Source organism: Castanea sativa, chromosome 7 (assembly GCF_040712315.1).
Source record: "Castanea sativa cultivar Marrone di Chiusa Pesio chromosome 7, ASM4071231v1".
NCBI lineage: Eukaryota > Viridiplantae > Streptophyta > Magnoliopsida > Fagales > Fagaceae > Castanea > Castanea sativa.
This window is the reverse complement of record NC_134019.1, coordinates 4,561,190-4,579,655: the sequence shown is the minus strand read 5'-3', so window position 1 is coordinate 4,579,655 and position 18,466 is coordinate 4,561,190. Positions and strand designations below refer to the sequence as shown.

The following is an 18,466-nucleotide window of genomic DNA, read 5'->3' as shown; positions in this document are numbered from 1 at the left end:
ACTGAGAGAGAAGAATTTCAAATTACTGTTCCTCTTTTAGTTTTGAAAATTTTTGTGGTTTTTCTTTTTTTGTTCGGTGTTTCCAGAAGGCTCTCTCGTCTCGTGCACGTGAGGCACAAAGCGAAAACGAAAAATGAATATATCTTTCTTTTAAAGGGTAAATAGTAAAATAGAAAGGCAAATTAAACATAAATGATAAATAAATAATAAAAAAAACAATTCAAATTTTCAGGGCAAAAGGTGTAGTTTGTTTGTTTGTTTTTTTGTAATTTTTGTTGATTTTTCTTTCTTTTTTTTTTTTTTTTTTACAATTACACTCTTCTTCTTTTAGGCATTTCGGTTGTATTTATAAGGGTAATGCTCAATAATTTTATTTCAATTGTTCTAAATTTTAGGTCCATTTTAGTGGTTCATATATATAACAAAAAGGGATAATAATAAAAAATTCTTATAGTTTTATTGCTGGTACAGGTTTTGTTTGGGAACAACTTAATTAACTGAAATTGAAATTTTTTTTTGCTAAAAGTATAGAAAAAAAAATTAAAAGTTAACTAAATAGTACCATGGAACCCATGAATAGTATCAAAAAAGTGTAATGGGACTCATGAATAGTACAAAAAAGAAACTAAAAACTTAAATAAACTAAATTAAATAAGAAAATCACAAACACACTCTATGGTTCGTTTAGAAACAGCTTATTTAACTGAAAGTAAAAACTTTTTGTTAAAAGTGTAGAAAAAAAAAGTTAAAAGTTAGCTAAATAGCACAATAGGATCTATGAATAGTACAAAAATAAAGCTAAAAACTAAATAAGCTTAAGGAAATAAGTTCATCCCAAACTCATCCTAAATCTCAAATTAAGGGTGTAAGAACTGGGTTTAGAGGCCCGAGCCCACTTAGAGTAATAGAGCCCTGCACTTCAACCCAAGCCCAACAATAGAATTTTTTAGTGAAGAGATGGGAAAACAATTACAATACAGTAATATATCAAGTTTCTGGCTAAGGATGTTTGTCACAGTCAAGGAAAAATGAGTCAAATAAGTAAAAAAGCTCTCTTCGGTCTTTCTCAAGGATGTGTTCTTATATAAGTCTTACCGAAATTATCTCAGTTCGTACATTGTTCTTTTTCCTTTTTCTTTGATTTTTTCCCAAAAGTCCCCTCATTTCAGAACTTCTTTCTTCTTATATATCTTACTTCTTTGCATCATGACCTTCCACGTGTATGTCCCAAAACTCTCACTCTGATACTTGTCCCATCAAGACTCTGTTGAAGATGGTAGAAGGGGTTGCTAGCTGTGAAAATATTGTTCAAATATCACCTCTTCATAAATGCAATAAATAAGTTTACTACAGAACATTCAATGCAGGAGTGGTAGGTATACCATTTCAGGTAACTTCCTACAGCTCCATTGTTTCTCCCACAGAGTGCTACCTCTCCTCCTCGGGCACTCATAAGACCTCATGCCTCTTTCCCATCTTCTATTCAGGTAGACCTCCTCCTCGGATCTGAGACACTTTACAAATGGTTTGGTAAGGAACGTCATGCTCCTTGTCCTTCTCGGTCCTCAAACACCCCACAAAGGGAATCACTTTTGTATACTAAAAAGAAGGCAAAAAATAGTGTTGTGTTTTTCAAAAAATCAAATTAGCTCTAGAAATAAGTAGGTTCAGTTGTTCAAGCAAGATTCACTATATTGTATTGTAGGGAGTTTTTTCTTTTCTTTTTTTTAAGCCAAAGAATTCGAGTTTACTCTCATGTGGAGGAGATATCAAATATGTTATATGCATCATCTCCCTCATGGTATGTGAAATTCACACACTATTTTTACTATAAAAAAAAATTAAATAAAAAAAAACCCATACATTATGAAAAGTTAGTGGATCAATTCATTTTTTTAGGAGGTGGCCAAAGGTGCCAAGTGCCAACTACATTAATAGGCCTTTGGTGCTCCTGTGTTATTACTTACTTATCATGAGACTATTTGGAACCACAGTCACAACTTTGTAATAACACAAACTGAAATAAGCTAAAAGACAAAATCGTTTATGGAGAGGACGGGCTTGATGCAAATTTACTATTTTAGGCTTAAGGCAATAATGAGATTTTTTTTATTCCAAATTTTTATTTGAATTTTATTTACTATTAATAATAAAAAAATCTAACAATAAAATTACCCAATAGTCTTAATTTTCATAAGTAAAAGACATATTCACTTAAAAACAAAATTTAATAGTTGATTTTTTCACATCAATTATGTAACCTTAGTCTCAATTTTTTTTGGGGTCGATTATAAATCCTCAACAAATTCATCAAGGACAATCACATGTATTCTTTTTTTCCTTTATTTTAATTTATTCAAAGCCATACTCTCTGTTACTTCTTTAAATGACATGTCATTTTTTACCACTCCACTAATATTATTTAGTCTTCTTCTACCTCATTTTGTTCCCTCAACTTATATCAACTCACACTTTTTTATTTGTGTATTAGTTGTTTTCCTCTAAAAATAATCAAATCATCTCAAACAGCTTTGTCTTATCTTTTCATCAATAAGAACAACCACTTTCTTTGAGCAGGTTTTCTCATTTCGAATATTGTGTTCATAGTTGATCCTCAGCTCGAGAAAATGATGAAGGTGCGGTAGGTTGAATGCTAGCTTATTTTTTTATTTTTGATTAAAGGATGGCTAGCTTAAAGTTAATCATTTTATTGTTATAATTGTATACAAAGTAAAATTAATTAGAAAAAAGTGAGCCACTTAATTTTTTCCTAGAGGTCACCAGATCATTAGGATGTCAAGCATCAAATCAATTAGAAAAAAAGCCAAGAACTTTAAGAGGGAGGTGCAATTTGCAAATATAAAAGCTACAAAACGTGAGAAGGAAGTACGATTTCAAGAAAACTCAAATAATTATACCACTATTTCAAAATCCTAGACTGAATTTATCATTGAAGTGACACTAGTGAACCCTACAGGGACAAACTAATTTCACGACAATCTATGTTAGTTTTGTGCGTATAGAAGCTAGCAAAACATCTTGACTAAAAAAAAGGCGTGAAATGCCAAACGCCAAACGCCACTATCCAAATGGTGCTTAATAGGAGAGAATCCCACCTCCCACAGCTGGGCAAAATGCTAGCATGCAACTTTCGGTTTTAGTGTCCATACCATTTGTTGTGAATGCGTTGTATTGTGAACTTTTTTTTTTTTTAATGTTGTGGGCTAACATAGTCATTGTCTTAAGTATTTAATAAAACATGAATTAGTTGAAGTATATTTTAGTGAGCATTTGTTAGACCCAAAGTGAATAGTAATCACTAATCACCGTAAATTGTTAAATTGGCTCATTTTAGTGCATCTTATTATTAATGGTATGGATTTATTATTGTGTAATTTATTTGGTTAAAGGCAACCACGGGCTTGAATTTTAAGTACTCACAATGGAAAGGTCATTACCCTCTACTTGCTAAAGTATTAGTTTGGCACATTAAAACCAATATATTGTGATTATCTCAAAACCCATATATATATATTTGGTAATTCTACGATACTCTTTCTTTTCTTGAAGGGTACCATACCCATAAGTAGGCAACTTGCTATTCTAGATTATCAAAATATCCTATTATCAAAAAAAAAAAGTTACCAAAATATCCAAATTTGACAGTTTCATTCTCACATTGTGCAGTAATAACATCACATGTAACTGTACTTTTGTCACATGTAGGGTACGTTTGGTACACTGAATGTAGATTACATTAGGAATAGTAATATTTATTATTAGAAATAAAAGACATTGTAATGAAATAATTATTACTATTTATAAGTTTGGTTGTTACATAAGGAAAGCTTGTAAAAGATGATTTATAAAGAAACTTTATATTTTTGTAAATATATTAATTTTAAAACTTATTATATGCACTAAGAAATAATCATTACATCCATTTTAAAGAGGAATAACTATTCTTTAATTTACGCTCCGTTTGTTTTTATGTAAAATATTTGCAGGAAAATATTTTCATTTTAGGCTGCGTTTGTTTCGGCAGTAAATAGTTTCCGGGTGTAAAATGATTTCAGCTGAAAACATTTTCGGGAAAAGAAAATATTTTTAGGTGTTTGGTAACATTTGAAAAAATACTTTGAAATTTTTTTTCAGGTGTTTGGTTGTCATCTTGAAAATATTATAGAAAATGTATTTTGTATTTGTTGCTCACATTTTCTCACATTTTCTTAGCTTCCAATCAAAGTATAAAAATCTGTTCTGAGATAAACAGAACAAACAAATCCAAAAAAAAAAAAAAATCATCAACTTTGGGAGAGAAGAAGGAAGAGAGAGAGAGAGGAGAGATCGTGCGATCGAAGGCGGCGGAGGCTTCGATCGCGCGATCGAAGGCGAGACACATGGCGGAGGTTCGATCGCGCGATCGATGGCGAAGGCGAGACACGTGGCGGAGGTTCGATCGCGCGATCGACGGCGGTGGAGGCTTCGATCGCGCGATCGACGGCGAAGGCGAGACACGTGGCGGAGGTTCGATCGCGCGATGGACGGCGAAGGCGAGATCGCGCAGTGGAGGCTTCGTTCTTTGCTTGATCGCGCGGTGCTCGGCACGACTCGGACGGCGAGATTGTGCGGCGTTTGGGCTGGCCGGAGCTTGGCTGGCTGGCCGGAGTTTGGCTGAGGTGAGCTTGGAGATGAGTTTTGGACTGTGTGAGGAGCTCTCTCTTCAGTGTGATTTTCGGAAATGGTTTGAAGGTAAAATCAAAGTGGAAATGATTTTCCGTTGGTTTGGGCTGATTTTCCGGTCAAACTGTAAATGGTTTTCCGTTGACCGAATTTTCCGTGGCTGCCAAACATACGAAAACGCGGAAAATGATTTCCTGAAACTGTTTTCAGTCGAAACAAACGCAGCCTTATAGTGTTTGGAAAAATACATGAGATTACTTTGTAAAATATTTTTAACACAAAGTAAAATACAAAAAAAACTATTAAAATATTTTTAAAAATCCATTAACTTCTAAAAAATACATAGAGACCGATGAAGGAGCATCAAAGTTAGTAAAAAATATTGTTCTTTACTTAATTTTGAACAAACTTTCTACCAAGATATATAAAAAGTTTTTGCTTACTTTACAACAAACAAATTCCTTTACTTTCTTAAGTGAAGCCGATGTTAATTTTTTATTCAAAAGGTTGGGCAAGTAACAATCTGGGATTAGAGTTCAGAAAGCTAGCAAGAAATTGAATCTAACAATCATGAATTCAAGGTCAGGAGATTTGGGAAAAGCAATCTCACAAAATTGCATAACTACTACTATCTTGATTAGCTTTAAGAACTTTGCAAAAAAGTATACATTAGAGATGGGAATTAAATTGCTTCAGTTATCTTCATCTCTTTAGTCCTTTTGGCACAATACTTCATCCCGTCTTTGAGAATATATACATATATAATGTGATGTTTAATGGTCAACATAGAAATCGTTTCAAATTTGCCCAGTAACCACCAGAATCACCACCAACGATTCAAAAAATAGCCATCAAGACCACCACCAGCCACCACCAAAGATTCAAAAAAACAGCCCCCAACTACCGAAAAAACAAGCACCAACCACCAAATCATCACCAACCATCCAAAAAACAACCACCAACAACCCAAAAATCCATATCAAAAGGCAAAAACACCCACAAAACCAACTCAAAAACCTAGAAAAAAAACCCATGAACAAAAATTCTAATCTGAAAATCCAAAAACGCAGCAAATCTAGTAGAGGTGAGATCGAAATAGCCACCAACAAGATCAGAGTAGCCACCAAAAACCTAAGCTACCACTCAGCCTTCAAATCCCGATGGATTTTGTGAGAGAGACGAGAGGAGGAAGGAGAGTGTGGAGTTGGTCTTGGGTGGCGCCGTTGGTGGGTGGCACTGGTAGGTTTTGGGAGAGAAGGATTGGTGGGTGAGAGAAAACTAAGAGATAGCGTGAGAGGGAGAGAGAGAGTGTGTGAGATAAAACTAGGAGAGATAGCATGAGAGTCATCGAGATGAGAGTTACTAAGCAAATGTAAAATATTTTACTAAAACTTTAAGTGTAAAATATTTTATACAAATTTGCTTAGATTGATTTGGTTGACTGAAAATATTTTATCTTTGACTAAACATTTTACTACAAAACAAACACCGTAAAATAAGAAAATATTTTTCTGCAAATATTTTACATTAAAACAAACAGAGCGTTAAAGAATAGTTATTCCAATGTAATAACTAATCCATGTAATAAAGATGCACCCAAATGATCGAATTGATATTACATATGAATAATTATTCCATTACAGGTTCTATTACAGCGTACCAAGCATACCCTTAGTGATTCCCTTTTTTTCCTCACATTTAATGGTTTCATTGTCACATTAGGTAATAGTAATACCAACATAACATTCTGTGGTACCCTAATATGATCAAGTTCAATAAAGATTAAGAGGTCTTTATGGTTATTGTTGGGTTCGAAGACTTTAGGTTTAAATGTATTAGAACTTCATTTTGTAATGTTGTCAAACCATTATCAAAACATTTAGTCATGTTTTTAGACTTGCTCAAAGTATGTTTTTATATAAAGTTGGAATCGAGTGCACTATAGGATTTACTGTGTAAATCTGCCTGGCTCGATCGATCGAAAATTAGACTCGATCGATCGAAGGTGCAGATTATTTTTCTACAGAATTTTTCCAACTCAGCCCAAGCCCGGTTTGACGTGTAGGGTTTTATGTTTTGCCCTAGGTATAAAAAGATAAACCCTAACCACGTTTTAAAGGTTATTGCAGTTGTTGTTTATGATGTGTATGTGAATCTCTTGTAAGATCTAGAGGTGTTTGCCTTCACATATACTTAGGGTTATCAAGAATCAAGATTATGTCAAAAACTTGATGATCATTTAGTTGCTGCATTAAGAGCTTAAAGATACACAAGTAGAAGTGCTTGTTCTTGCTGAGAATCTAAGAAATAAGTAGTCCGTGGATTCGGAGCTGTCATGTGGTCGTGGTAGTAAGTTTCCTAGTCGAGGTTGCAATAGGACGTTAGTGGTCTAAGTCGCTAATGTGTAAACTTCAATTCTTTCATAGTGGATTCGTTTTACCTTGAGGATAGCTAAGTTAAATCCTCCCCAAGTTTTTTACCGGTTTGGTTTTTCTGGGTTATCATATCATTGTGTTATTTATTTTTCACACTATTTCAATGATATGATTTATATGTGTTAACCTAGATCTGCATAATTTACCTAAGTTAATCACTTAACTAAATAACTAAGTTAATCTGGTTGTGTTTAAGGGATCTAAAAACATACAGTTATTGTACATTTGGTTTCCAATGGGGTTTAAACTTTAAAAAGCTGTCATGGTTATTGTACATTTGTACAACTGGTGGGGGCTCAGCATCACATATGAAAAAAGTTCTTTATGAAAGTTTCTATTTTTACAGGCCAAGTTTCTATTTTTATGGTCAAGTTCAACATCACATGTTAACTATTTTTAGTCAATTAACATGCAAATAACTTCAAATTTAATACTAGATTTTCGTTGGAATATGTATCTAATCACACAATAAATTAAAAAAATAAAATAAAATAAAAACTTGATTTTTTTTGTTGGAATCTATATTTGAAAGAAGATAAGTTAAAACTAATATTTTATATCTAATCATATATTGAACTAGTTGTTTGAACCGATAATTAAACTAGTTTTTTTTTTTGTTGCTGGCATGTATCTTTATAATATGCTAACTTGCTAAGCATTCCAAAGAATTCTAAAAGTAGTTGAATTAGTAAAATGTGGGTGAGTTGGGCTTGGGCAACCATGTCTACCCACTTGATCAAAACCTAACATAAAGCCCGAGGCCCATCAGACGAATTAAACTTGGTACGTAAGGAGAGAATTGGCCTTAGGCCTTTCACAATGGGCCCAACCCCGAGATTGAGACCATGGCCGAGGGGACGACAACTTGAGAGGCTCTTGAGTGGTCGGCTAAACTCTGATCGATAACAAAGGCAGTCAGGGTGAAACATGAATCTAGTAAGATTGGTAGCTGAGGACTGATAGTGTCATTAGAGAACCACCCCCAAACACTATTCGGCATCTGGAACAAGTTTAAAGGGAATCTTCTAAAGTCATAAGGATCTCTTAGGATTCTAATGAACATAGGTATATGTGTGAAAGTGGGGGAGATAATAATTATGACCCCATTAATAAGAGACTATGAAAAGGAGAAGAAGATAGAGGCAAGGGGTTGGAAAATTCTGGGGAGGGAGAGAGCAAGAGAGAGGAGAAAAACAGGGAAACACAAGGAAATTGAACGTACCAAGGGAAGTTTGGGGCCTAATCCGTAGGACTGAGTCTTAACCCACTTATAAATAAATTGTGACCCAAATACTCTAGTTCAAACAATTTTGGGTGACCACATAAAACATTTGGTTTATACTTTATATATACTAAAAAATATAAATAATAAATAATAATAAAAATAAGGGTAAAATACAGTTAATGCCCATAAGATTTGGATTAATGTCAGCTAAGTCCAAAACTTTTAAAAAGTGACTAACTTAGTCCCTAATCACTATGAGAGAGAGAGAGAGAGAGAGAGAGAGAGAGAGAGTAATTGTTTAGGGTCCAAGTTGGTTTTACTAGTTTAGGAACCAAGCTAGTTAGTTTTGAAAAGTTTTAAACCTTGCTGACATAAGCCAAAATCACAAGGGTGTTAACTGTATTTTACTCAAAAAATAAAAAAAGGAAAACATTTGGTTTATTAAAACACATTTGTCAATCTTGTTCGCCAGATTTCAAAATGTAGCCCAAACCAAACTTTTCTTTTTCGAAAGTTTATTTTCAACGAAACTAGAGACTTGGTACATCATACATGACTAAGACACAATTATTTAGTAGCAATGTGTCATAATAATAACGAAAAGGTACATCAAAGAGAAGGTATTACATGTCAAATTCACGACTAATAAAGATGAAGCGGAAGTCGAGGCTCCATCACTGCAATAAGTGGGAATTTGAGAGATGTTGCAAATCCATAAACTTCATCCATGCTTAAATCTTCACAATTCATGTTATCCGGTAATTTCCAGTAAAATCCATGCAACATATTAGCCAAGGTAGTGCTAACCACCTTTAGTCCATGGTTGTAGCCAGGGCACATTCTCCTCCCTGAACCAAATGGTAGTAGCTCAAAATTTTGCCCCTTCACATCAATAGCCTTCCCTAAAAACCTATCTGGGCAGAACTCTTCAGGTGCATCCCATAGTGAAGGATCTCTCCCTATACTCCATGTGTTTATGAAGACTCTAGTTCCTTTCTGAATTTTGTAACCAACTACATCACAATCTTCAAGAGCTAAACGTGGTACAAGTAATCCAGCCACAGGGTGCTTCCTCATCGTCTCTTTCACAATTGCTTCAATATAAGGAAGTTGTGGAATGTCTTTCTCTTCCACCCATCTCTCTCTCCCAATTACTCTATCCAGCTCTTCAGTGGCCTTTTTGATGAGGGGTGGTTGCTTTAATAATTCGGCCATTGCCCATTCCAAAATTGTTGCAGAGGTATCTACGCCTCCAGCCAGTAGATCCTGACAAAATGTCAATGCTAGTATGAGAAATTGCCAAAAGCTTTTTTTGCTCAATTGGTGGGCATCTCTTAATATGCCGAAGACATTGAGGGATCAAATTCCCAATTTTCTTTATGTTAAATTAATATTAAAATCACCAAAATTTTTATAATTTAATTGGTTAGTATCTAACTATTGAAATATCCACACAAAAAAACTATTAATGTAAAAATTAATAAAGTAATTATTATCTGACTGAGGAATTGGAGAATCTAATATACTATACATAAGGTAAGTTTTACCCATAAATGAATGTCAAATTTTTTTTTTTTTTTTATAGTTTGTAATTGTAACATATTAGTTTATAAAATTTATATAGTAAAATTTGTAATATGTCTAACGTCAATCAAAAGTAAATATGACATACTAGAGAACATGGGAGAAAAATAATCAAGTGTAGGAGGAGAATTTATTCATTCCTCACATTATTGTCAGTTTCGTTTCGTTCCAACTAGAAAGTTCCATTACTCTTAGATAACCAATATGAACTACCCACCATCTCTTTCACTTAGGTCTAAATTTCAGCCCACTCGGATCCATTCCACTAAATTCTAAGTGTTATGATGATTTCGGCTAGAATGTAAAAACAAAGATTTTGTTATTTCTAAACTCATTTTTTGTCACTACTCTACTCACCTATGAAATTTTTTTTCCCTCTCATTAATATTTTTTTTTTCATTTACCTTACTCACATTTGACTTTTTTTCTTCATTAAGACTTTTTTTTTCTTTTATATCATATTTGACATGTTATATAACGATGATATTAAGAATAAGCATTATTTGATTTTGATTTGATAAACGACATGTTAGAATATTACGTGATGAAAAATTACATCTATTTATTTTGTACATATATATATATATATATATATATATATATATATATATATATATATATATTTGAATTGCTAAAGTCGAAGAAAAATTGAAAAAATAACTTTAGAAAAGTAGCAGTACGGTAGTACCTGGGTGAGTGCCTTAATACTATCGTAAGTGAGCTTAACATCAATATTTGGATCATTAGCCAGCTGCAATAATATATCCACCATATCCATTGGCACAAAATCCTTCACTCCTTCCATCTTTTTCTTGTGTTCGTTAAACACATGGTCAAGGAACCGATCAAATTTCTTCTTTAAAGCCTTCATTTGCTTCACGTACCCCTGCAAGTCCAAGAAATTGAGCCATGGTATCCAATCCCCAATATTAAACACCCCATTTAGCAAGAACAACTCTTCTATCATTTCTTGAAATTCTTCTGGGCTCACTATCGAGGTCTCGTATTTAGACTCACCACTAACATATTTCTTATTGAATATAAGTCTGCTCATACTGCTTAGAGTAAAACGGAAGAGATGGTCTTTAAGCACAACCGGCTTCTCTGACAATGTGCAAAGGCGTGACAAAAACGCACGCATTTCTTCAACACGAATGTATTGATAGGACTCGAGTCGTTTTGAGTTAAACAACTCAGAGAGGAAAATCTTACGGCCTTGGCGCCAATATGGTCCAGCAGGTGCCCACGTGATATTGTGATGGTTATAAGATAAGTACTTGCCAGCGGCAGATTTGGGTCTAGAGGCAAAGACATGGTCATGTGTTTTTAGGAATTCCTTTGCCATTTCAGCAGATGAGGCAACCACAACAGGGAAAGATCCAAACTTTAGTTGCATAATTGGTCCATATTTTTGGGCCAATATGTGAAGAGATTTGGGGGGATGGGAACCTTTAAGATTTAGATTGCCTATGATTGGCCAAGGTTTGGGACCTGGTGGAAATTTTAGCTGGTGGGATTTGAAGGGTAATAATTTTGAGAGAAAGGCTAAGGCTGCTAGTGATGCCATTACTATAAGAGCCCAAGAAGAGGAAGACTCCATTTGGTGACAATTATTGAGAGACAATGGTGAGAGTTCGATGTGGATGATGGGGTTTATATACTTGAATATATTTGTCTTTGTACCTACGATCTATGCATGTGATGTCCTTGTGTAATTTGGGCGTAGTAAGACATAAGGGCCCAACATTGAATTATGGGGTGTCACGTCCCTGTCAACTTTAAAAAAGAAAAAAAGGGGGGGGGGGGGGGGGGAGGGGGGAGAAGTCAGATTTTAAGCCCCTCCCACGTGCCCCACCTAACCTCACTATCCATCATTCTCCACCACTCATTTTTCTCTTATTTCTTCTCTTTTTTGGTCGGCTCTCACCTTTCTTTCTCTCTTTCATTTTTCTTTCTTTTCTCTTCATTTAAACACACCGTCTCACCATCATTTTTCCAGCAAGATCACCGGAAAAATTCTTAGGAACCCATAAGCACCTTCATCATTTTATTTGAGGTAAAAAATTTCTAATCTTTTGGTAGGTTTTACACTTTTGCTTGAGAATATTTTTATCTAAGTTTTGATAATGATACCCATATAATTTATGTGCATTAAAAGTGATATTTATGTGTTTTTATGTATGGATTTTGTATTGGTGGAATTTTTGATGAGTGGGTATATATATATTTTGTGCTAAAATGACTATTTAAGGTTTATGTATGGTGGAAAAATTTAGAGGTTTTAAGATATAATATATAATGGTTGGTAAATTTAATTTTGCCATTGTCATTGGGTTTATTTGGAGTTAGTGAAATTCTAAATTTCTTGTCTTGGAAGATATGTTGATCTTTGCTTTCATGGGTTTTTTAATGAGGTAATGTAAATCTTATGAAAGCTAGTCATAATGTTGGAGATATTATTTATGGGTTAACTTTATAAATTGGAGTTGATACTGTGGGGAGTAAAATGACCCAAGTGGGTATATGGGCATTTGGGCTGTAGCAAGGAGGGCCGACCTGTTCTTGAGCTAAGAATTTGTTAGTACGCGAATCGGCCCATACGTCGAGGATCCGAGGACACATCCGAGGGTGAGTTTCTCTCGGATAGGCTAGAGCTCGGAACTTCAGCATGAAGGTCAAGGCAATATTCGGAAAAATTTGTTGGTTAAAGGGGAAACCCTGAACCTTCGAGTACGCGGTGTTAGAAAAATACCAAAGGCTGCCACCTCCACATTAAAGACTATGACCTACCCTGGCCGCATTAATGGGGAAGTGACCCCTGAACAGTAGAACTGAAACTTCTGGTTACTATTCAAAGGCACTAAAAAAAGAAAAATCTAGGAGGGAGGGGGTTGGAGCAACACGTGGATAAAGCATCAGGAAAAGAAGTATTTAGGGGGAATGAACGCTAAAGAAAAAGGAGGTCGGTAACTAAGAAAGAAATTAAGAATTGTAACCTTTAAGAAAGAAAGAGAAATAATATAGAAGTAGTCCTCGGCTCACGTCCGAGGAGGTTTATTTGCAATTATCATTTATTATTTACAAATATTTGTAACTTTTAGCCTGTTATCAAGTTCTCAGTACTTCTAATCTAGATTTCAAGCCCACACTCTACAAATTTCATTGTTTAAGGCTCATTGGGCCTGAGCCCGTGATTGTCTTTGGGTCCAGGTGCAATTGTGCACTTACTAATACCTTGTGAATAAATTTGTTGAGAAACTTTGGGAATGGTATATATTATTATTGATGAGGTTAAATAGTTGACTTGCCTAAGTGTTTATTTGGCAAATCCTAAATTTTGGTTAGATACAATTTCAAGTTTTAGACTTATTGTGATAGATTTACTTGATATTGTTTAGGTTCTAACTAATCTCCTTGGAGCTTGGAGAGTTAGGCTTTTGTGGTTGCGAGGTAAGTAGCTTCTTAATGGGATATTTTTGAAAAATTACCATATTTCACAAACGATGTTTTTGGGTCAAACATATTTTGGAAAATTATATATGGATATATGTTTTCTTAAAATTCTCGTGTTGTGACCCTATTACATATTATTATATATAAAAATGCATCATATTTGGTATTGCATTTGGGGAAATGTATGAATTGTTGATATGAAAAAATGAACATCTTTTATTTAATCTTTGATAAGGAAATTATGGATTCTATGGTATAATAGAAAATTTAAAGATGCTTATCTTGCCTTAGTACTTGAAAAATTAATAGAAAATCTTTTTGGCAAGAATGAAGTTGAAAACCTTACAAACTTTATGGAAGTAGATTATTTAAGGCTTTTCTGAAACTATTTGGATATAAACTATGTGTTTCAAAGTAATATAACTTGTGAGCATCATGTAGTTTTAACACCATGCCATGTGTGATTTCCCGGTGATCACCCGATTTGGTTTTCGTAGTTTTTGTGACAACAGAATCAAATCTAGGTCAGTACCTTTTCATTTTGGATGACACGTTCTTCCCTGCTGTCCATGGGGGGAATAGGTTCCTTGATTGTGTGTGGGTGAGGCTGCTGTCCATGGGGCCAAAAGACCACATGCAAGAGAGGTCCTATTTGACACACTCTCTCTGCTGCCCATGGGGAGAGAGAAAAACCTTGAGGGTATGGGTGAGACTGCTGTCCATGGAGCCAAGAGTCTGTATACTAGAGAGGACAATATCATGCCAATTGTGAATGGGTGGATCCCCTAACTGATCTATGTGGTAGTGTGGTGTGGTATATTATTGTAATAATTTATCTTATATTAGATATTATGGCTTTGGAATTTATATTGTTAGTGCTCACAGATTATAGTATATTGCTTCAAGGTAGTTACTTAGAGAAATTTGATATTTTATTATTTAACCATTCTTGTCATATTATTATTATTGATGATAAAACTTGCATTTCCCCCACCCCATTAATTATGCTACTTACTGGGCCCTGTCTCATCCCATTATTTTTTTTATAAACTTTTCAGAGTAGGCAACAATATTTTGAGACATCTTTTGGTGGCTAATAGTAGTTAGACTAACTACTGATGGAGGCAGAATTTTTGTAATGGAGTTATTTGATGATGTACATTTAGAATAGGCTTGACTCATTCTTTTGTATATTATAGCGGTTGTGACTATATTCCATTTGATGGGACAAGCTGTTGATATGTAATTATTATTCAGACCTCTATTCTTTTGTGGCCAATAGTCTTTGTAATTAATGCTTAGAGCTCTGACCTACTTTGAGAGTATATTTAATGGAAGTATTAAGATAATTCTTGATGTTGATACTTGATAGGATTTATGTGGATTGAATTGTCAAAAAGTAAAAATTTACAGGTACTTGAGATGTCTTTCTCACGCTTTGAACCCTTTGGAGTTTGGGGCATGACATGGGGGATGTTGATGTTTATTATAACAGACTTTTCCCACCCCCTGCCCCACCCCCATCCTCCTCACGCATTTTGGAACCCAAATTTCAAAGCCTCCTACCATCGGATTTGGATATTGCACCAACCAATTATTCGCATGGATGTAAAAGTTGATTTTCTTTTTAACTTCTACACTTCATAACATGTTGTAATTGAATGGTACAATATAGAATAGAGGGATCCATGACTACTCTCCCAACACTCTCCTTTTGTTGTTGAAGTTACTACTGCCTATCCACCTTGCAGCTACAGCCTCAACCACGTGGTTCATGGTTTACCATAATCTAGGAGTAATTCCAAGCCTTCACACCACGTCTATTATGATCATAGTTTTAAAAACTAAACTGAACAAAAAATTGAAAAAGAGAATGATTTTCGATTTTCTGGTCCGACTAGAATCGAAATGATGGTTAGACTGATGACGTTATAAATAAATAATTAATAAGTTTAAAATTATAAGTATATATAATTTATAATGTTTAGTTATATATATGTGTGTGTGTGTTTTTTTTTTTTTTTGCATCTCATAATAATTTTTTTGATAAACATGTTTTTACATCTAATAAAGTGCAATTCTTATATTACTATGTGATTCATGTTTAAATTTACTAAAGAAGCATGTTCAATCCAAACATAATTGACACAAATGTTACTATTGAAAGCAAGAAGAAGTGTACTCATGTTCAAACTAAGCATGCCTACAAAGTTGAAGGGATAAGCACTAATCAAGTTTTTTAGGTTCTAAGTACTTAGGAACTAATGTATTAGAACTCTAATGTGTATTGTTGGCAAACCATGATCAAAACAGGTGTTCAGTCTTGTTTTAGACTTGCTCAAAGTATATCATTCATGTAAAGTTGGAATCGAGTTAACTGCAGAAGTTACTGTGCAATTCTATCTAACTCAATCGATCAAGAATCAGACTCGACCGATCGAAAGTCGTGCAAGTTGTTTTTTCTGTAGATTTTCCAACTCAGCCCTGAGCCCATATAATGTGTAGGTTTTTTTGTTTTGCCCTAAGTATAAAAGGTAGACCCTAGCCATGTTTTTTATGTTGCTCATATTGCTGTTTGTATGAATCTCTTGTGAGATCTAGGAGGTGCTTGCCTTCACACAAGCTTAGGATTATCAAGAAGGAGATTGCTTCAATAGCTTGATGATCGTTCAGTTGCTGCTATAAGAGCTTAAAGATATACAAGTGGGAGTGCTTGTACTTGCTAGAGAATTCAAGAAAGAAGGAGTCTGTAGTCTCGAAGCTTGCACGTGGTCGTGTCAGTAAGTTTTCTACTAGTGGGTAGCAATAGGATGTAAGTGGTCTAAGTCGCTATTGTACAAATTTCAATTCTTTCATAGTGGATTCAATTTTACCTTGAGGATAGCTAAGTTAAATCCTCTATAGGTTTTTTACTGGTTTGGTTTTCCTAGGTCATCGTATCATTGTTTTGTATTAACCTAGATTTGCATAATTTACCTAAGTTAATAACTTGGCTAAATAACTAGGTTAAACTGGTTGTTTTAAAGGGTCTAAAAAACGTACAAAGTCAATCAAACAGATAGCACACAGGGTAACTAGGCTAGTGCAAAATTACTTAACATGATTGAAGTTGTTCCTTACCATGAGTATTTCATCCATGCCACTGATGAAGCTATGCCATGTGGATAGAAGCAGTTACCAGATGATTTGTATCAGTGTACACGTGGATAAGAAGTCAAAATTGATTGTAACTATTTTTCCTTTATTTTCGGAGTTAGTTACTTCCTTTAGTTGAACAGAGTGTATATATAGGTATAGTTATGTATTACCAATTTATTCTTGTAATTCATTTTTCACAATCAATAAGATCAAAGGTTCTATTTAGAGAGAGGGTTCTAGAATTTTACAATTACAAAGGCAAACCTATATATAAAATTACTATATATTTAGTCATTTATTGGTGATGTGGTTTCACCTCTTTCACATTTTGGTTAACTCATTGTTATGCATGTGTGGCATGTGGCTTTTTTTAGGGCCCGTTTGGATTGAAGGGGAAAGGAGAGGGAGTGGAGGAGAGGGTAGAATTGGTTGAAAATAAACTAATTTTGAGTCAAATCTATTCTACTCTACTCTACTCTACTCTATTCTTCATTTCTCACTTTTAATCCAAACGGACCATTAGACTATAAGGTTGTCAACTGTTAAGCACTTTACTCCTTCTAGCTTCCAGATAATTAAAACAATCAAGTTACACACTTAGGTGGAGTTTAGATAGCGCGTCCAAGTTTCCTGCGTCCGCGTTTTGCTTCTTTTTTTTTTTTTTTTTAACCCAGCCACAAGTTTGGACTTTTCAGCCATGAACAGTGCACAAATGCACTGTTCATGGGTCCCACAAATTTTACTTTTCAGCACTTTTTTCATTAAAAATTGGTCTCACAGCACTATTAACACATTTAAAAATTATTTTGCTACAGTGTTTTCAGTTTTCAGTTTCAGCAAAATAAGTTCTATCCAAACGGACTCTTAGGAAAAAAAAAAAAAAAAAGTAAAAAACACTTTTGGTTTCTTTCTAATGGAAACCACCTCTCCGATAAGACATTTCTTCCAAAATGTACAGTTGAGCTTCTTCCTAACGATATCATTAACTATTGTGCACAATAATGGTTTGTGCTACTTTTTTGGTTCAGCAAAAAAAAAAAAGATAAAAGATTGAGAGTTGAGGCGTAGTGAGAATGAGAGAGGAAGAGCAACAAAGAAGAGAGGGCCACACAAAAATTTCATGATTGGTGTAGATGTTAATATCCACGCAAAAATATCTATGCGAAATAAACTTTTACGTGAGTGATTTGAGTTAACGTTACTCATGCTATCATCCATCAAGTCCTATTAATGGGGGCAGAGTTAAACAGCTAAATTGACACGACAAGACTAGAGGCACAATTCCACAGCAAAATTGACATTTCAAATTGACATTAGAATATTCTTAAAGCATTCTCATATCCACGCAAAAAAGAAGAGAGAGGGCCACACAAAAATTTCATGATTGATGTAGATGTTAATATCCACGCAAAAATATCTATGCGAAATAAACTTTTACGTGAGTGATTTGAGTTAACGTTACTCATGCTATCATCCATCAAGTACTATTAATGGGGGCAGAGTTAAGCAGCTAAATTGACACGACAAGACTAGAGGCACAGTTCCACAGCTAAATTGACATTTCAAATTGACATTAGAATATTCTTAAAGCATACACAGGATGTAAAAAAAAAAAAAATCCTTTTAACGCGTCAAACACCGACATTATCATTTAATCACATTATTTTATAACATCTTATTTATCAGATGTTTTATCCTTCAATTCTATACATTAAAATAATATTTACTACATATTAAACTAATATATTAACTCCTCCTATTATCACTACCATCATCATCATCAACAACAACAACAACAACCACCCTGCCACAACAATGGCCACAGCCACCACGGGCACAAACCCACATCCACTAATGACACCTCAAAAAAAAAAAAAAAAACACACACACACACACAACCAGAGAGATCGGCACACATCCACCAAACCAAACAAACCCACATCTACCA

At 34.4% G+C, this 18,466-nt stretch overlaps 1 protein-coding gene and 1 long non-coding RNA gene across 2 annotated transcripts; one reads left to right on the top strand and one right to left on the bottom strand.

The window, feature by feature from the left end:
- Nucleotides 1-8,816: 8,816 nt before the first annotated feature.
- On the bottom strand, nt 8,817-11,552 carry LOC142642035 (dimethylnonatriene synthase-like). The gene is made up of 2 exons (XM_075816383.1): nt 10,616-11,552; nt 8,817-9,609 (listed from the first exon to the last, which is right to left on the bottom strand). Exons 1-2 carry the CDS (start codon nt 11,525-11,527, stop codon nt 8,986-8,988), a joined length of 1,536 nt encoding a protein of 511 aa, XP_075672498.1. The 5' UTR covers nt 11,528-11,552; the 3' UTR covers nt 8,817-8,985.
- A 237-nt stretch (nt 11,553-11,789) lies between these two features.
- Nucleotides 11,790-14,744, top strand: LOC142642703 (uncharacterized). Its single transcript, XR_012845722.1, has 3 exons — nt 11,790-11,983; nt 13,326-13,377; nt 14,439-14,744. It is a non-coding gene; the product is annotated as an uncharacterized LOC142642703 (long non-coding RNA).
- Nucleotides 14,745-18,466: the final 3,722 nt, after the last annotated feature.

Bases quoted from the DNA above. Each gene is read 5' to 3' on its own strand.
- LOC142642035 (XM_075816383.1), bottom strand. From the start codon at position 11,527: ATGGAGTCTTCCTCTTCTTGGGCTCTTATAGTAATGGCATCACTAGCA. The intron at 9,610-10,615 runs GTACTACCGTAC...ACATTTTGTCAG, and splicing joins GTATTAAGGCACTCACCCAG to GATCTACTGGCTGGAGGCGT.